This window comes from Babylonia areolata, chromosome 1, assembly GCF_041734735.1.
Source record: "Babylonia areolata isolate BAREFJ2019XMU chromosome 1, ASM4173473v1, whole genome shotgun sequence".
NCBI classification, from domain to species: domain Eukaryota; kingdom Metazoa; phylum Mollusca; class Gastropoda; order Neogastropoda; family Buccinidae; genus Babylonia; species Babylonia areolata.
The window spans coordinates 37,011,560-37,029,681 of record NC_134876.1 but is presented as its reverse complement, the minus strand read 5'-3'; the positions used below and the strand labels follow the sequence as shown (position 1 = coordinate 37,029,681).

The window sequence follows — 18,122 nt, the reverse complement described above, 5'->3', positions numbered from 1 at the left end:
ATTGAACAAACTGACAATTTCAAGTAATTTAGGGGTATAAAACTGTGTGGGTGAATCAAAATGAAAATTAAAGTCACCGACAATGAGTAGGGAGCCTGATAAACTGTTAGTGTATTCTAAGAAGTACAGAAACTGATTTATGAACATTATATCAAAAAAATTTTTTTTCTTGTTTGGTTGCGGACGATAGAGGCAGAACACATTGAGGTAGGAATGTGGCAGCGACAGTGAAAGCTGGGCCAGTTCAAATGAGGCATGGTTGAAGGGGAAGGTGGTTGTGTATGTTTTGTGTTGGAGCAGTCTGTCTGACACGATGAAGGCAATTCCTCCCCCCCCAGGTTGTAACATGATGGAAGGAGGTGGTAGTGTACCCAGGGGGAGCGAGTTCTCAACACTTAACTTCATCACTAGTACTGCGAAGCCAAGTTTATGTGATACACAGGATGTCGAGGCAGATCGAAAGCAGATATTCATTGATAGCCGAGTGTTTCAGGTGAGGATCAACTGACTGGGCATTGAACAGACATAGAGAAATTTTAGCCGAGCGGTGGGAAGGAAAGCAGGACAGAGATACACGAATAAGGTTAATAAAGTTAATACATTTAACAGTATGGTCAGTGAAAGTTACACGTCCAGTACCACAAACAACAGCTATCTTCCTCTGCTTGCAACTTCCTGCATGATGTGTGTGAACATGTGGGAGGTGGCAACCTATACCCACACCTCTGATGGTGTCGATGACAGCAGGGTCAAGTGTTGCAGGAGGCACGCACAAAAGAACATCAAGCGAGTGCCGTGGTAGAGGTCAGCTTCAGGAGCACGTGGAGCAGGCTGCGCATGCGAAAGGGGATGGTAAAGAAATTGCATACTCTGACAAGCAAGAATACTTGCCAGGTTGCACAGAAAACATATCCAAATAACTTGGAAGTTCCGGTGGCAGAATCACTCAAAACAAGCACCAATGTCTACTCCACTCCATCATAAAGCACATTCACAGCTTACACATCAACACACAATCACATTCCAACACAATTGACAAAAGAAATGAGAGTAGGACTATGCTGCCCGTCAGGCATAGTCCTACTCAAATCATTCTCACAGTAAGATAATAGAAAAGATGATAGTTTTCCTACATAAAAAGTCAATTTCTACCTCCACAGAATGACTCCCAGAAAGAAAACAAACAAAATACAGATGGAAATAACATGCTTAAAATCTGATTATACCTGTAAAAGAAAATGAAACGACTCACAAGTTTATGATAACAATCCATGTATGTGAATAACTGTCCCAGCAATGGCATTGTCACACCTGGATACCCAGATTGATTGCCACACGCCTTGTTGAGCATAAACTTATCCCCATGATAGGTGTGCAGAAAATTAGTTGAACAGTTTTAGGCATAAATGTTTTACAATTGTTACACAGTCTGGGATGTGCATGCTCTAATGTATGTATTGTATTGGTGAATGTGCATGTGCAACTCACTCACACCCTTTCCACCATATGTTGTAAGGAGATGGCAGATTCTGTCTTTTTGTAAATACTTACATACATTTTGCCAATGATTATCAGAAAGTTTATATATCTGTAATGTTCTTGCAGTAGCTCCAACTTTGGAACTCGAAACAAGATATCAGTGGCTGTTAGTTTTAATTTCATGTCTGTTTTTGTGTAAATCTTTCCTTCAGTGTGTCTCCAGAAGCTTTGTACAAACGGACATTCATAGAAAAAATGTTCAATAAAATCTGTTGTGTCCGTACAGTAAGAACATTTGTTGTTTTCTTTAATTTCCATTTTATTTAGAATAATATTTGTGGGGTAAATATTGTGTAAAATCTTCCAATGAAGGACTAATAATTGGGTCTCTTTTGTAACATCTTTCACTCTGGACCACATTGACATGTCAATATTTACACCAAATTTTCTGGACCAAAATTGGGGTGCACTCGGAGTCACTGCTATTGTGTACTCGGGTAACATTTTCCTGATGCATTTCGGTTTTGCATTGTACCGACTTGCATTGCATCCCCAGGTACCTTCTTCTTTCACTCCTGTTTGGATCCATCGGATGCATAATTTGGGGACTGAGTTAACTAAAATATTATACTCAATCACTGCGTTCACTTTGTTAGTACCTTGTAGGTTCTGTATTTCCTCTAATGTTAATAATTAATTTTCATTGTGATGTATTATTTGTCTGATCTGTTCAATCCCATTCTCGTGCCATGCTTGAAAGAACAGCGTTTTACCTTTATATGTGATCAATGCATTATTAAAAATCAGCGGACTCTGCATGTTGCTACTGTTAATTTCTTCAAGGATTAGTAAATGTTTGCTTTGTACATAATTACGACACACTTCTTTCCAAACCTCATTTTCTATTCTATCTAGTCCTTTTATATTTCTTACTTTATAGTTAATAAAGAAAATATTACTGTGTTTAGCTAATTTTCATAGATGCCATTTTGGTATATATATCCAGTTCTGTTGTTCAGAGGCCTTAAAAAGTTTTCCAGCCCATTGTAAGTATAGACATTTTTGTAAATTTACCATATCTATTGTTGTAACCCCACCTGCTTCAAAATCAGCTTCCATTATTTTTCTTTTAACCTTTTTGAATGCTTTCCTATTACTGTGTTTTTTTTTCTGCCCCCCCCCCCCCCCCCCCCCAAATATATAAAGTAGTGTTTATTTTGCAAAGCACATTCTATGGAAGACCAACAGATTGCATAACAGATGTGAACTGACTGATAAGAGAAACGTTTTTACTACTACAACTTTAACAAAGATGCTAAGGTCACGTTTACTCCATTCCTTCATCACAGAGTTCATTTGTTCTATTCAATGAGTCCAACTGTCTTAAATTTCTTTTGCCATTCTATTAGATTCAAAATAGATGCCTAAGATTTTTATTTTGCTTACTAAAGTGAACTGAATGTGTTCAGCATTGACCTAAGAGCTTTTGTTTCATGTGCATTCATCTTAAGACCAGAAAATTTTTCAAACATTTCGATTGTTTCTATCAATTCAAGTATATCTTCATTATTTCTAAGAATTGATGTCATGTCGTCAACTAACTGCTTTATTTTTAAATGGATTGGATCTGTGCAGTCAGCTATGGGTAACTGAATACCTTCTTTTGAACTATTTCTAATTTTGATAGCAAGGAGTTACATTGCTAGTACGAAAGCAAGTGGAGAGAAGGGACATCCCTGTGTATATCCCACATAATATCTCAAATGGTTCAGAAAGCCAACCTCCATTGTTAATACTACTTGAAATTCCATTGTTTAATACCCGCACCCATCTATGAAAGTCCATCCCCAAACCAAAAACTTTAAATAAGTGAAACAAAAGATGTTTTGATATAGAATCAAAGGCTTTAGAACAGTCAATAGCAAGTGCATAACCAGCTTTATTGCTTTTATTTGAATAGTTAATTACATCGTCTATTGTTCTTATACTTGTGGATATGTTTCTGCCTTTAATGTACCCAGCCTGGTCTTCATTAACTACTTTGTGTACTACATTACTAAGTCTTTGGGCTAGAACTTTCGCTATTAATAGTAATATCTTGTAATCAGAATTGGTTAACATTATCAGTCTCCAGTTGGTCAGTCTTTCTCTTTCTAAATCTTTTCCTTTGTGTAATAAGGTAACTATTCCCTGTTTCTGTGTATAAGATAATTCACCTCTGTGAAATGACTCTACAAAAGAATTCATTCACATACCCACCTTACCCCAAAAGAATTTTTAAAATTCTATAGTTATTCCATCGCAACCTGGAGCTGAACGAACCATTTCTCATTTTTTTCAATGCTCTTGTTGTTTCATCTATCGAAATTATCCTCAAATTATCCCCTCACATGATGCTGCATCTTCTTCATTTGACCGTGCAAAAGTTTCTTTCTCTACAAATGTGTTAACTTCCTCTTGTACATTGTCTGCTATTTATTTGACTATAAAGAGTTTTATAGAAAGATGTCAGCTCTTGTAAAACGTTACCCTGATTCACCCGTTTCTTTCCTTGACCTTGTTATAGATCTTTTCTTCCCCCAGACTTTTTCGAGATTACAAAAATATTTAGTTTTACGTTCACCATCTTCTACCCATTTTATTCTAGACCTTACTTGTGCCCCCATTGCTTCATTCAACTGTTCTAATTCTAATTTCTGCTTTAGATGCATGAGAGTGGTTTGTGCTTGCTTGTTTGTTGGATCATTGATTATTTCTTTTTCTGTTTCTAAAATTTGTATGTATATTCTGTGAGAGTAATTTTTTCTTAGACAAGACAACTCCTTACCAGAATCACTACAGAAAGATCTTATTTCAACTTTGCATATTTCCCATTTTTCTGTGTCTGTCAAGTTATTATTAGAATTGTTGAAAAGTCTTATCAAGTAAATCATTCATTCTATTTACAAAATCCTTATTCTTTGAATAAATCTTATTTATTTTCCAGTAACCTGGACCACGCATAAATTCACTTTCACTAAGCTCAGTCATCACTGCTTTGTGATCAGAGTTGGGAACAGTTAAATGTTCACAAGAAACGCAATGATGTAACATGCTCTCTGACAAAAGACAAAAATCAAGATGACAGGCTATAAACAGATTATTCCTGTTCCCAGAATAATCACATTCATTAATGTGGAACATTCACCATGTGTCAGTCAGTTCAAGTCTTTTTGTTAAGTTATTCAGTTCGTGTACTTCATTAACACAATGTGGATGACCTGATACAATATCAAGTTTGTTATCAAAAACACAGTTGAAGTCTTCAACTAAGATTAAATTGTCTGTAAACTCATTGCATGTATCACGAAGTCCTTTAAAAAATATCATCTTTTCTGCAGAGTTATTGGGAGCATAAATATTTGCCAAATTGAAATCATACTTTTCATGGTATACTGAAATAATTAAGATTCTGTCTTGTGCCATCTTTAAGCTAACATTACCAGTGAAGTGTTTTGAAATTAAAATCACTTGTCCGTTACTCCTGTTTGTCACTTGCTGATAAAATATTTTACCTCCCCATTGTTTTTCCCAAACTGGTATATCATTATCAGTAATATGAACTTATTGTAGGCAAATACTATCAAACTTTTTACTTTTTAAATAATGAAATATTGACAGTCTCTTAAATTCATTTTTCAATCCCTTACAATTCAGTGTAATTATTCTTATCTTATCCATTACCAATACTATTTTGTTTCATTATATTTACCACTATGTTGGGTTACATTTCTGTAAGTGTAGATCGCAAAACAAATTCAGAGTCCATTGCGTAAAGCCAGGTTGTCAACATAGAGATCAATCCCAGTCATGGTCGGGCGTTACCTATGCGCCCCCCCCCCACCCCCACCCCCACCCTTCCTTGCAGTGCAGTCAGAACCAGTTGAAGCAGAGCGGTCGGACTGACCACTGACCACCTTCACCTGCTTGTAGCCCTCTACCTCAGGGTTGTTATCCAGAGACCTGGGTCTCTTCGGAGTCTCTGAGTGGTGGCGAGGGGAGTTCCTTAGCTCCAGGGAAGTGCCCAGAGTGGCCTGTCATGAGGGGGGTCGTCCTCTGGGTGATTTGTCTTTCTCCCCCCTCTCTTTTCATCTGCCTGCAAATCACTTTCACTCTCTTCTTTCTCATCAATCGATACATCCTTCATTTGTGTTCTCTGTTTTCTCTGTGATTCCTCTCTCTCACCATTCTCTCACACATTCTCATTTCTTGCAGACTCATCTTTCTCATCAGCCTCACTCATGCTTTCTCTCTTTGGCTGGTCAGAACGGGAAAGCTGACAGACCGAGTCTCCCTGCTTGTGACCATGCTTCCTGCAGGACCTGCACACAATGTCTTTCACACACTCAGATGCATGATGGTTTTGCTCCAAGCATTTTGAGCATATAATAATAATTATTATATTTATATAGCGCTGAATCTTGTGCAGAGACAAATCAAAGCGCTTTCACTCCAGTCATTCACACGCATGCATAACTCTAAAACTGGAAAAACTGAAGACAAGGAAGAGGCAGGGAAGGGAGACTATTTTGGGAAGAGGTGGGTTTTAAGACCAGACTTGAAAGAGCTGAGTGCGGAAACCTGACGAAGAGAAATAGGAAGTCCATTCCAATTGCAAGGTCCAGAGACAGAGAAAGAACGGCAGCCAACAGTCGAGTGTTTGAATCTGGGTATGCATAAACAGAGTGGATCCGAAGCTGAGTGTAGAGGTGAAGGCAGCCACAGAGATAGGAAGGGTCAGATTTGTGAATACATTTATAACATAGCGTGTTGATCTTGTACTTTATTCTGTGTGAGATGTTGCAAAAGAGGAGTGATGTGCTCAGATCTTTCTTTCTTAGAATATCATATCCATACCCCGTCTCGCCAGCTCCGTTCTTCCTCTGATGCTCGACTTCTCAGGATACCTCACGTCAGAAGTAAGACCTATGGACACAGATCGTTTTCTTTTCAATCGCCAAAGACATGGAACAAGCTCCCTGATAACCTCTGTCATTCTGATTCCCTCTTATCTTTTAAATCTCGTCTCAAAACACACCTTTTCCCTCAGCAATAAGTTAAATTGTGGCAGGTCCACTTCCTTTGCGTTAGCTGTGCTTGACTGTGTGTGTATACATATGTATGTGTACATAACTACATGCATGTATATGAATGTGTATTGTGTGTGCGTGTGTTTATGTAAGCTTGTGCCTGCCTATGTGTGCGTATGTGTTAGGGTAGCTGTTAGATACACATGTATGTTAAAATGTATGTATGCAGCGTGTGTGTGTGTGTGTGTGTGTGTGTGTAGTCACATTTTGGTGTGTGTATGTAACATAGATAGGATGTTTTATGTTAACAAAAGCGTTTTTGTAAAGCACCTAGAGCAGATTTCTGGATAGTGTGCTATATAAGTATGTGTGTGTGTGCGTGTGTGTGTGTAGTCACATTTTGGTGTGTGTATGTAACATAGATAGGATGTTTTATGTTAACAAAAGCGTTTTTGTAAAGCACCTAGAGCAGATTTCTGGATAGTGTGCTATATAAGTATCCATTACTATTATTATTATGAGTCGGGCAGCAGAGTTTTGTATGTGCCGAAGGGACTGAATGGATGAAGCAGGCAAACCAGACAATAGAGAGTTACAGTAGTCAAGGCGAGAGAGAATGAGAGAAACGACAAGTTCCAGACGGAACTGATGTGCCACAATTGACAGTAGCAGGACTGACATGTCTGACTGATAAATTTTGCATGGACAGTGTGTTGTCAAGGATCGTTTTTTTTAAAGCATTTTTTGTTCTCTGTGGTATATCTTTGCCATGAAAGTGTTAACCTTCAGGGTCTTTTCCAGAGAACTTGATGAAAAAGAATCTCACCAGCCAGCTTTTTGTATACTGCCCCCCTCCCTCTTTCTCTCCCCATCTCCCCCCTGAGTGTGAGCTTGACTCACCAACCCTCTCCTCATTCCCCTTCCCTTTCCAGCAACACGTGTAGAGTGACAGTGCTTGTGTTGGCAACAAGTTCATGTTCACTGTCACATTACTCCTGGTTTACTTAAGATGCACACTGATCAGTCTCAGGCACAAAAGTTAATCACTGTTACTTAAACTCTGTGTCACGAAGTGGGTTATGACTGTTATCATCATAATCCATATCTGCACCTGAATCATCACCCTCATCACTACCCAACTTTCTTTTCCAATGTCCATATCTTGCAGTATTTCATGAGCCACTTCTAAGGCAGTAAACCCTCAAAAAGTGAGCTGAGGTCAATTTTTGCTAGGCAACACCATTTGACCAACTATCTCGGTAAATGACTTCGGTGTAGGCATGTAACAACGCAACGAATGGGACGTGAGTCTCACGTCCCACTACAGGCAATGGTGTAATATTATTTAGAAAATAAGTACATAATAGAAGAGGACATAGCAAAGATGTATATTGTTTTGCCTTTCAGCATGTGTGTGTTTCCATATCTAATCAGGAGTGTCCTTGGAGCATCATCATCTCCAAAAGCTAATTTAGATTTAAAAAAAAAAAAAAAATGTGACCATTACCATCCACACATCCCCCTGGTAACAAAATTAACTTCTTCAGTGCCCCATGACTTATGTATATGTCATAAATGCTTCCCTATTTGCCCTGTGACATATATATGTATATACATCAGCATCATTTCAGGATTTTTCACAGTTCTGTTTTAAAGTTGATGTATCCCAATAGCCACTGTTCAGAAAGCTTGATATTACTACTTCAATTATCCATTAGGAAGAACAGCCGACCATGCTCTGTATGATAATGTCTGGATCTTGTTGTCAGTACCCCCCTCACGATGCTTTCAAAATGGCATATGACGAACCACAACCTTACCGTAGTGGCTTGAAACAGTAGCCTGTTCCAGCTATAAAAAAGAAAGAGATTTTGCCATCCAAGATGTTGCAGAAGCTTTAAAGGTCATTGACGACGTTGAATTGAGTGCTAGGTATGGCGAAATCTTGTTGGATAGTTCGCTTGATGTGACTTATGTTAGAATAATGATTTGTAGAGAGGAGGGAGGGTGGGGGTAGTTGAAGAGCTTGATGTTGCCAGCAAAGTTGAGGAATCAGAGGAGTCAGTACAGCTCTGGTTGACCTAGAGTTGACCTCAAATACAAACCATCCACTAATTCAGGGAAGGGAGTGAGGGAGTGTATGATGAAGGGTGGTGAACAGTTTAGTGTGAGTCATGAATTACATGTACAGCATGGTTTTGGAAAAGCAGCCTCCCATTGATGAAACAGCCATGGTCTGTGGGTGAAATTATTAACAGTGCTCACCCCCCATACCCCCTGCATTGTGGGCCATCTGGGTCACCGTTAACCTCTTTGATACTGACTGAAAGTGAGTGGGTGTGGCACATGCAGGAGATGGAATTGAAGGATGTGTATACACAATCATTGTGTTAAATGAACTTCTAGCTATCAGTCTGTTCAATTTCCTTTCAGACAAGTATGGATTGTGTATAGTTTATTACAGTAGTTCACGTGCTAGATTTTTTTTTTTTTAATCATTACCCTCCACAACTCAAAACTGCCTGGCAAATAGGATGCACAAGTTAAAATTATGTGTAGCACTGAAGAGGTTAATATGATATGAGGACAGATATGTTTATTATGGTAAACTTCCAAATTTTTATTCAGATTTTATTTTTGTATTTAGTTTTGTCTGCTTATTTGTTTATTTTTGTAAATTTCTTTACTTTTTTGTCTGGATGATATAATAAAAACTTCCACATATAAGAAGCAAGTGTGTGTGTATATATATATATATATATATATATATATATATATATTTGTGTGTATTCACATCACCGTTGACCAAAATTCTTCACCTTTTGAAAGTGTGCAATTATTATTAAATTTATGGTTTAAATGATTTTCAGTTTTTGTATTTGGTGAGTATCGTCTTTCTTCAAAGATCTTTGCTTGTATCATATCTTGAAAGATACCTCTGGAATTGTATGATAACAGAATGCTTTCAGTAATTGTGTATTGCAGGAAGGCTATCAGTGACTCATCATCAGACACTGTTATTTATGAGGTGGTGCTGGAAAAAGAACAAGGATCGCTTGGCATCATAACTTCAGTAAGTAATATGAAGGTGATATTGATTTTGTAAATGCACTTACAGGAGCAACTGTAAAACAATGCAATGTGATAGACATATATTACAAAGAATGAAATATGTGTTGCTCTCTACTTAGCCAACATAGCTATGTGTCATGAGTTTATACCAATGTGGTACTGTTGTGTTTTTGATTGATTGATATGGGTACTTAAGTAGCGCCTATCCTCAGTTGGAGACCAAGCTCAAAGCACTTTACAAACACGGGGTCATTTGCACAACAGGCTGCCTACCTTGGTAGAGCCAACTGACGGCTGCCACTGGGCACTCACCTTTCGTTTCCTGTGTCATTCAATCAAATTTCAGGCACACACATACACACTCAGACAGACATGTAACATTTTATGTGTATAACTGTTTTGTTTATTTACCCTGCCATGTAGGCAACCATACTCTGTTTTTGGGGGTGTGCATGCTGGGTATGTTCTTGTTTCCATAACCCACGGAATGCTGACATGGATTACAGGATCTTTAACATGCGTATTTGATCTTCTGCCTGTGTATACACATGCAGGGGGTTCAGGCACTAGCAACTTGACCTGGGAGATAGGAAAAATCTCCACCCTTTACCCATCAGGTGCCGTCTATGAGATTTAAATCTGGGACCCTCAGATTGAAACTGTTTTATTCAGCTATTGCGCCTGTGTTAGGAATAGAACAATATTAAGTGTACAAAATTAAATTGATTGAAAGTTCAAGGAGGCTGTAACACCATCTATCCCCAACCTTTGGAAGAAACTGATGTGTCTTGCATGTAAGATGTGGACCCTCCCGGCAGATTTGGAAAGAAGAATTCAAGTCAGTGAAATGAGGTGTTATCGCAAGATACTTAGAATCAAAATAAATACACTTATCAGATCACCAATGAAGATATGTGCCTAGCTATCAAGCTCATTGGACCATATGAAGATCTGCTGACATCCGTCAACTCAATGAAGTTGCAGACACGACCTTGCTCTGGGCACCCAGAAATCACATGATTTTCAACCCAAATACTCAGACAAAATTATTATCAAAGGAAAATGCAAAACATAAGGTTTATAAATATTCTTAAATGTTGTATGCGGATGCAGATATAACTTCCTCAGTCCATATAAAAAAGTATTCGAACAGTCCCGAGAAATACAGATTCCTTGAAGTCAGTCATCTCACTATTCTGGTCACTATTCTATCACTAATTACATGTTGGACTCCCTGGTATCTGAAACTCTAAAAAAAACAAAAAAAACCACTACAAAAGCTTCTTCTACTTTATTTTTGTCGGAGTCTTGTTCTAACAATAAATCATCGGGTTTTTTGCAGTCTAAAATGTGGAGTTGATAGACAAGTTGCCATATTACAGGATGCATCAAGTCTTAAGTTTAGACTTCAGTGAGGATGTCTTTTAAACAAACTTTCATACACAAACAGCCATTGTTGCACATGGTCAAGGGAGGGAAATGTGCGTTCAAAAGTCTTTTTGTTTAATTCACATGATGTACGTCTTGACGCAAGGCAAGCAAAATGGCGACAGTTTTGAGTGGGGTCTGCTCATGTCTCCAAGAAGCGAAAGCTTTTAATGTCAAGGTATTTATGTCGGGGTTGTGTGTCTCATCAAGCCAGTAACTCTCCATTTTCACATGCTCACAGTGAGCTGTGCAAGCTGTCAAACAATATTAAAAAAAAACAATATAATAATTTTTTTTTTTTTTTTTAACCAGTAGAGTGCATATAAAACATCAGCTGACGTCCTACAAAAAGTATTACCATAGTGCCTATAAGACGTCCCCTGACGTGCTGCATATGTTCCGATTTTTCCTTCATTGGAGTTTGGTTCAGTTCACATAAACAGACTCGGAACACTTAGTTTGATGTGTCTGGATTATACAAAAATACTATTTAAATGAACTTACATCTGGTAGAAGACCTCTTTCTACTCGATAATAATTTGCTAACTGACCACGTGATATATGTGTGGAAAGGGGGGTTGCATCATGTGCAAACGGATGCATTGAAAACTGTGTCCAGTAAAGCAAATAATCACAGTCAGCAGATTTACACAATTCTGAAAGCTCTGCTTGTGATCATGGACAGCTTCGCGATGGAGAAGGATCTCTCTTGTCTGATGAATGGTTTGAAAATGAAGGTGATTAACAACGACAGTTATGAAACTAACAGCCCATTTTTATGATAATTCAGTCCATCCATCCAATCAGACAGCGTTTTTGAACAACTGGCTATGACTGACAGAATACGTACAGCCAGTGTTGGAAGATGAGAAGGAGAGGGAGAGGAGTAATGTTAGACGATAGGTCAAATGCCAGCCAGAGGTCATCTTTTGGGAAGAGCGTACTCATATTTCAAGGCAAACAGAAGGCAATCGACAACCACCAATGCCCCATGATTTTCATGAAACACAGTGCTGGCCCTGCAGTGGTCGTGAAACACGTGCTTTTTGTTTTTAACGCCTTTTTTTTTTCACTGAATCAGAGGGATGACTTGTTTGAAGAGGTGGCAAGCCAGATACACAGCAGACTCTTTAATCCGCCCACATGCAACTTGAAAGGAGGGAATGTCATCAAAGAACTTCACCCTCTCACTTGCAAACACTCTTTGCTATCAAAAAGCTTGCCCTTTCAGTTTCTAGGACTGTGATTGACCTTTTACATTGACTTTACTCACTTTTGTCATTATTGGGACAGTGATTTACTTACATGTCTGCAAGACCTGAATCCTGAAAATTCCCTGCCAAGGGGAGAGCACTTTTTTTTTTTACAAAATTCTCTGGCACTAAACTGGTTAAATGTATCCAATTCCATGTATTATTGATGTCATTCTGTTCCTGTAGTGCCGTGCTTATTCAGTATCTATAAATGCGACTCATTTTGCTGAAAAAAGAGCTGCATAGTAAAAAAAACTAAAAACAAAAACAAAATCCTGATACAGTGTTAAACCAGTTCAGTGTCAGAGAATTTTGTTTAAAAAAAAAAGTGTTCTCCCCTTGCCAGGGAATTTTGAGGATTCGGGGGTAATCAATCACAAAAATTCTAGCACAAAAGCTATAGGTAATACAGAAAGAAAGTAAACATTTTTGTGAAGGAAAATGAGTGGAGATTCTGCTTCTGGGCTCTTTTACCCAATTAGGTTGATTGTAGATAACTGTTCAGGCATGTAAAGTTAAGATAATAAAAATAAAATACAACTAGAATTAGCGTGCCTATTGTCAGATTATACCTGTAGAAGAAATTAAAACAGGCTATAAGTTTATAAAAACAAATTACACCTCATGCAGACACGTAAGTAAATCACTGTCCCAACAATGACAAAAGTGGGTAAAGTCAATGAAAAAGGTCAATCACCATCTCAGAAACTGAGCTGGCAAGCTTTTTGACAGCTAACAGCATTTGGGAGTGAGAGAGTGAAGTTCTTTCAAGTTGCATGTGGGCTGATTAAAGTGTCTGCTGTGCATCCGGTTTGCCAACTCTTCAAACAAGTCGACCACCTGATTCAGGGAAAAAAGCATGAAAAACAAAAAGCACATGTTTCACATCCAGTGCAGGTTCCACCATGCGTTTCGTGAAAATTGTGGAGCATTGGCGGTTGTCGATCCTACAGTCTGCATTGAAATGTGAGCACACTCATTCCTAAAAGCCACGCCCCCTTCATGAACTCTGGCTAACATTCAACCTATCGTCTTTCATCACTCCTCTCCCTCCCCTCCCCTTCTTCCAATGTTAGCTGCACGTATTCTGTCAGTCATAGCCACTTGTTCAAAAACACCGTCTGATTGGATAGATGGGCTGAATTACCATCAAATGGACTGTCAGTTTCATCACTGTCGTCAATCACCTTCGTTTTCAAACCAATCATCAGACAAGAGAGATCCTTCTCCATCGCGAAAGCTGTCTATAACCACAAGCAGAGCTTTCAGAATTGTGTAAAACTGCTGACTATGACCACGTCCTTTACTGGACACAGTTTTCAGTTCCATTTTTTGCACATTATGCAGCCCCCTTTTCCATGCATGTATCACATAGTCAGTTAGCAAATTGTTATCGAGTAGAAAGGGGTCTTCTACCTGATGAATGTCCATTTAAATAGTATTTTTATGATCCAGACACATCAAACTAACTGTTAAGAGTCTGTTTATGTGAATCGAGCCAAACTCCAATGAAGGAATGATCGGAACATATGTAGGACGTCAGTGAACGTCTTATAGGCACTATGGCAATACTTTTTGTAGGACGTCAGCTGACATAGGCACTCTACTGGTTAAATATTTCTTTAAAAACATTATGAAGACATCTGTTATATGACTTGTATGTCCATATTCTCTCACAAAATATGACGTCATAGCCAGTATTGTCTGCTGAATGGTTCCTTGACACTTATCATTTCTATTTCCCTGTGCATCCCATTCTCCAGTATGGGATGGCATTTGAAAAGCTGCTGCAAGATAACTTCTTTGCAGTGTCATTTGTTTTTCTAATGTATTCCATAATTTCTGTTCAGGATTAAGTGGGTATGACACCTTGTTTGTCTTGTTTTTGTTGTTGTTTTTTAAAAATATTATTTTCATCATGTATGTTTTGTCATTGTATGTACTCAGGAAGGAGATAATTGCGACAGAAATAAAAGACTGTACGTGCAGTCACTGGTGCCAGGGGGACCTGCAGAGTTGGGGGGCATACTTCAGCCAGGTTAGTTGTACACGTGATTGTGGAGAGTCTGCTGATACGGTTTGATAGTGATTCTAAACATGAATTCATGAAATGTCACCAGTTTTGTTTTTTGTTGTTTTTCTACAAATACACAGGCACGGTTCAAATTTTCATCATGGTTGTCTTTCTCATGCAAAGTCTTTCTCCAATAACAAAGAGCACAGAATTTTTTTTAAAATTTATACCCGTTTTTTGTGGAAAAAACCCTGGCAAATAGATTTCACTTAAATCTTATTTTCCTGGCAGCGAAAGGGTTAAGGGAAGTAACTCAGCACTGAACTCACATTCTGAACTAAACAAAATTATGTAATACAGCTTTATTTATTTATTTTGTTGCAGAAGACAGCTCATGATATGTGAAACATGTCACAGTTTTACATCCAAGTAAAGTGGAAACATTTTAATTGTAAAGAATGACTAGAAAAAATCATTTACTGATTGTTTCAAAGCATACAAGGTTTATGACAAAGACAAAATCTCTGAAATTAAAATGTTATTTAGAATATGGTTGAGAAGATCAGTTACATTTTTAGGAAGCTTAACTGTTCTCAAATCAGTAATCTTCTCAAAAATAACTACTTTATGTATGTTTATGCCAAAACCCCATGATGAATATATTGAAGTGCAGAAGGCATGTTTCGGTTCATTTGGAACAAAAAGCGGGATCGATTAAGTAGAAAACCAGTGACAGAAAATAAAAGAATGGGAGGACTAGGAATGTTTGATATCAAGCGAATTTATAAAAGGTCTTAAACTGAGTTGGATATGTAAAATAAAAACAGTTTTCAGACCATAAATGTATGTCAATAATAAAAGCAGTCAACCCCATCATTGAAGATCTTGATAGGTATGGTCATGGACCATGTCTACCAACATCTGACAGTGATAAAAGATTCACATTTTCCAGACCTACAAAGAATTTTGTCAGAAGGTCACACTATATCAAGCAGCAAAGAAGTTTTAGCAGAAACACTCTTTCTGAACCAAAATATTAAAATTGGAAATAAGATTTTGTTACACAGTAATTGGATGGGAAAGGGTGTCAGGAATATTTCTCATCTTGTGAATGGGAACAGCAGTTTCCTTTCCTGTGAAGACTTCAGTCAAAACATGGAAATATAACCAGTTTTCTTACTTTTAATGGTTGTATAAGATCAGTTAGAAATTATATTAAAACCCTAACATTGAAATTGAAAATGACAATGCTGTACAGATGAGAAAATTGTCATGAATGATATATTGTTATGAAAAGGAACAAAACTTAATTACAACACGCTTAAGGAAACAGACATATCACAAAATACATTAAGTAAGTGATGTGAACTTAACCCCTTCACTGCCATAATATAATAGCTTTTTTGTACTGCTGTGTGTCGGGATAAATTTTTGCTTTTTTTGACTGGTTCACTAATCTGTTCACTTCTAATTCATTTATATAGATATCCGTATGATTTTTTTGCATGTTTTTTCCTGATACCCTTGGCTATGCTGTGATACCAAAATAATTTGGGTTTGTGGGTATTTAATGAAGGAAAAAGTGATTAAATAATCATTTATTTCTAAGAAATAACATTTTCGGAGCATAAACACATACACAGCCTATGCACATAAAACCACATAAAACACTGCATAGATTGTTTTTTTGTGTTTACTGAATATCAGAACAAGCATCTGGTACACACATTACAGCCAGTAATTGTTCTTCTGAGATGTAATCCATGCATAACTGGCGGTACTGACAATCCAGCAGAAAGGGACATAATTTCACTTTTTTCAGTGGCTTTACTAATCTGATCACTACTGACTTATTTCTTGAAATATCTCTTTGAAACTTTGATTGTTTTTTTCTCATATCCTGAACTATGATGTGATCCACAATAATTAGATTTTATATGCAATTAGTAGGAGCAAGATTGATGTAATGAAATATGCTTTAAAAAAAAGGGGGAGGGGGGGGGTGTAAACACATATACTGCAGCATATAAAACCACAAAAATACTGCAGAAACAGAAGTTAGTGTTCATGGAACATCAGAGCAAACATCTGGTACTCACATTACAGCCAGTAAGAGTTCTTCTGAGATGTAATCCATGTGTAAAAAACTGTTTGAGAGTGTGGTTGGTTCGATTCCTAGAGAGAGGGGAGCAGACAGGGGGATATAGGATCGACTGATGATGCACACACTCACTTGCTCTCCTCACACCAATAGCAGGGCCACATGGAGTGGTTTTTATAGAGTGTTTACTTTACAATACATCACACACACTAAGCAGTTCACCCTACTTAACACACTCGGGACGGATAGTTTTCTCCCTTGCTTTTCCCCACAGACGGCCCATTTGTAAGGGGTTAGAAAAAAATCACAAAAAATACAAAACACAAAGGAACAAAATGAAACTTTCAGAACAGGTTATTGACATGCTGGGTTAGTTCATGCCAAAATATGAAAGTTCCTACCTGAATATGTTTTCTATATGCGCCATGTTGAAAATACTCCAATTTTTTAGGTCAGGATCACCTTACAGTCACATACTTTCATCAGCTCCATGAACACACAGTCACAGGGGAAAAGGTCTGTATATGCACAAAATAACTTGAATAAAGTGGGTATTGCTCAGGATTAAAAAAAAAGTAAATTACAAATGATATTATGTCAAAATGTTACAAATTTTTACACATGGGAAATTGGAAAAAAAAGAGCACACTGGCACACCGGATATTTCAGTCCCCAAGCGCCGTCTTCCTAGTTGTCAGTGTAATTCTGCACTGAGTGGTACAACTGGAAGCAGGTGATGGTCTTGTTGGGTTGGCAGAGTTTGTCACAGAGGGCAACCCCACACTTTTTACACCAGTTGGGGGTCTGCCGAATCTGGACGCCCGGGTGTCTCCTGCTGCGAGCGCTGCACACATGACATTTCCTGTAGTTCTTCCTGCCACTGGGGATGGGTGGCAGAGGGCAGGAGAAGTGCTCATTCTGCTTGCCACTCAGTCTGGACAGTGGAGATTGTATTGGTGGAGCAGTAGATGGCCCAGGAACTGCAGGATCAGGCTGTGCCGCGGCTTGCTGTAGAGTGACTGCCACTCCACGTTGATACCGCTCATTCAGGCTGTCCCCAACAGCGATGACAAAATTTTTCAGGGACATTCTACCCTGGTTCCTGTTTTTCAGGTAGATGTTATACAGGATAGAAGCCTGAATGAGGGTGAGGGTGAAGAGATGGAAGAACAGCTTCTTCCACCACTTCATGGTCTTCCTGTTGAGTGGCATGTAGGACAGGAGCTGGTCACTCTTGTCCACACCAGCCATGTTCAGGATGTAGTCCTGGACAGCTGCTGGCTTGCGGAATTCCCCTCGCCGTGTGGTCACATTGATCATCAGGGTAGGATCAATTTTGGTTGTGATGACATGGACAGGTTTCTTGTCCATCCAACGAAGAACAGCAACTGCACCTGAAACAGTACAGTGGAAAATAAAGTGCTTGTACAGTTGTAGTGTATTCTCTTACTTACCTCTGCTGTCTCTATCAGCCTGGAAAAAATAACACACATACACACTACATATATACATACATAATTATATATATATATATATATATATATATGTGTGTGTGTGTGTGTGTGTGTGTGTGTGTGTTTATTTTTATTTTTCATTCATTACATAATCTTTTTATTTGCATTACTGAAATATTTTACAAAACAATAAATAGATACTTATTGCATTTAGAATTTCAAGCAACAATAATCATCAAAACGAACATACCT

At 38.1% G+C, this 18,122-nt stretch overlaps 1 protein-coding gene across 21 annotated transcripts in view; it reads left to right on the top strand.

Moving 5' to 3' along the window:
• LOC143282461 (tyrosine-protein phosphatase non-receptor type 13-like) overlaps positions 1–18,122 on the top strand; it is a 590,260-nt gene that overhangs the window by 357,977 nt on the left and 214,161 nt on the right. For 20 of the 21 annotated variants that reach the window (XM_076588135.1, XM_076588121.1, XM_076588111.1 and 17 more), the window contains 3 exons: positions 2,499–2,525; positions 9,534–9,621; positions 14,249–14,339. In XM_076588135.1, the coding sequence (XP_076444250.1) occupies positions 2,499–2,525; positions 9,534–9,621; positions 14,249–14,339 (206 nt within the window). The remainder of the gene's footprint in view (positions 1–2,498; positions 2,526–9,533; positions 9,622–14,248; positions 14,340–18,122) is intronic. The other variant, XM_076588127.1, reaches the window with a different exon arrangement.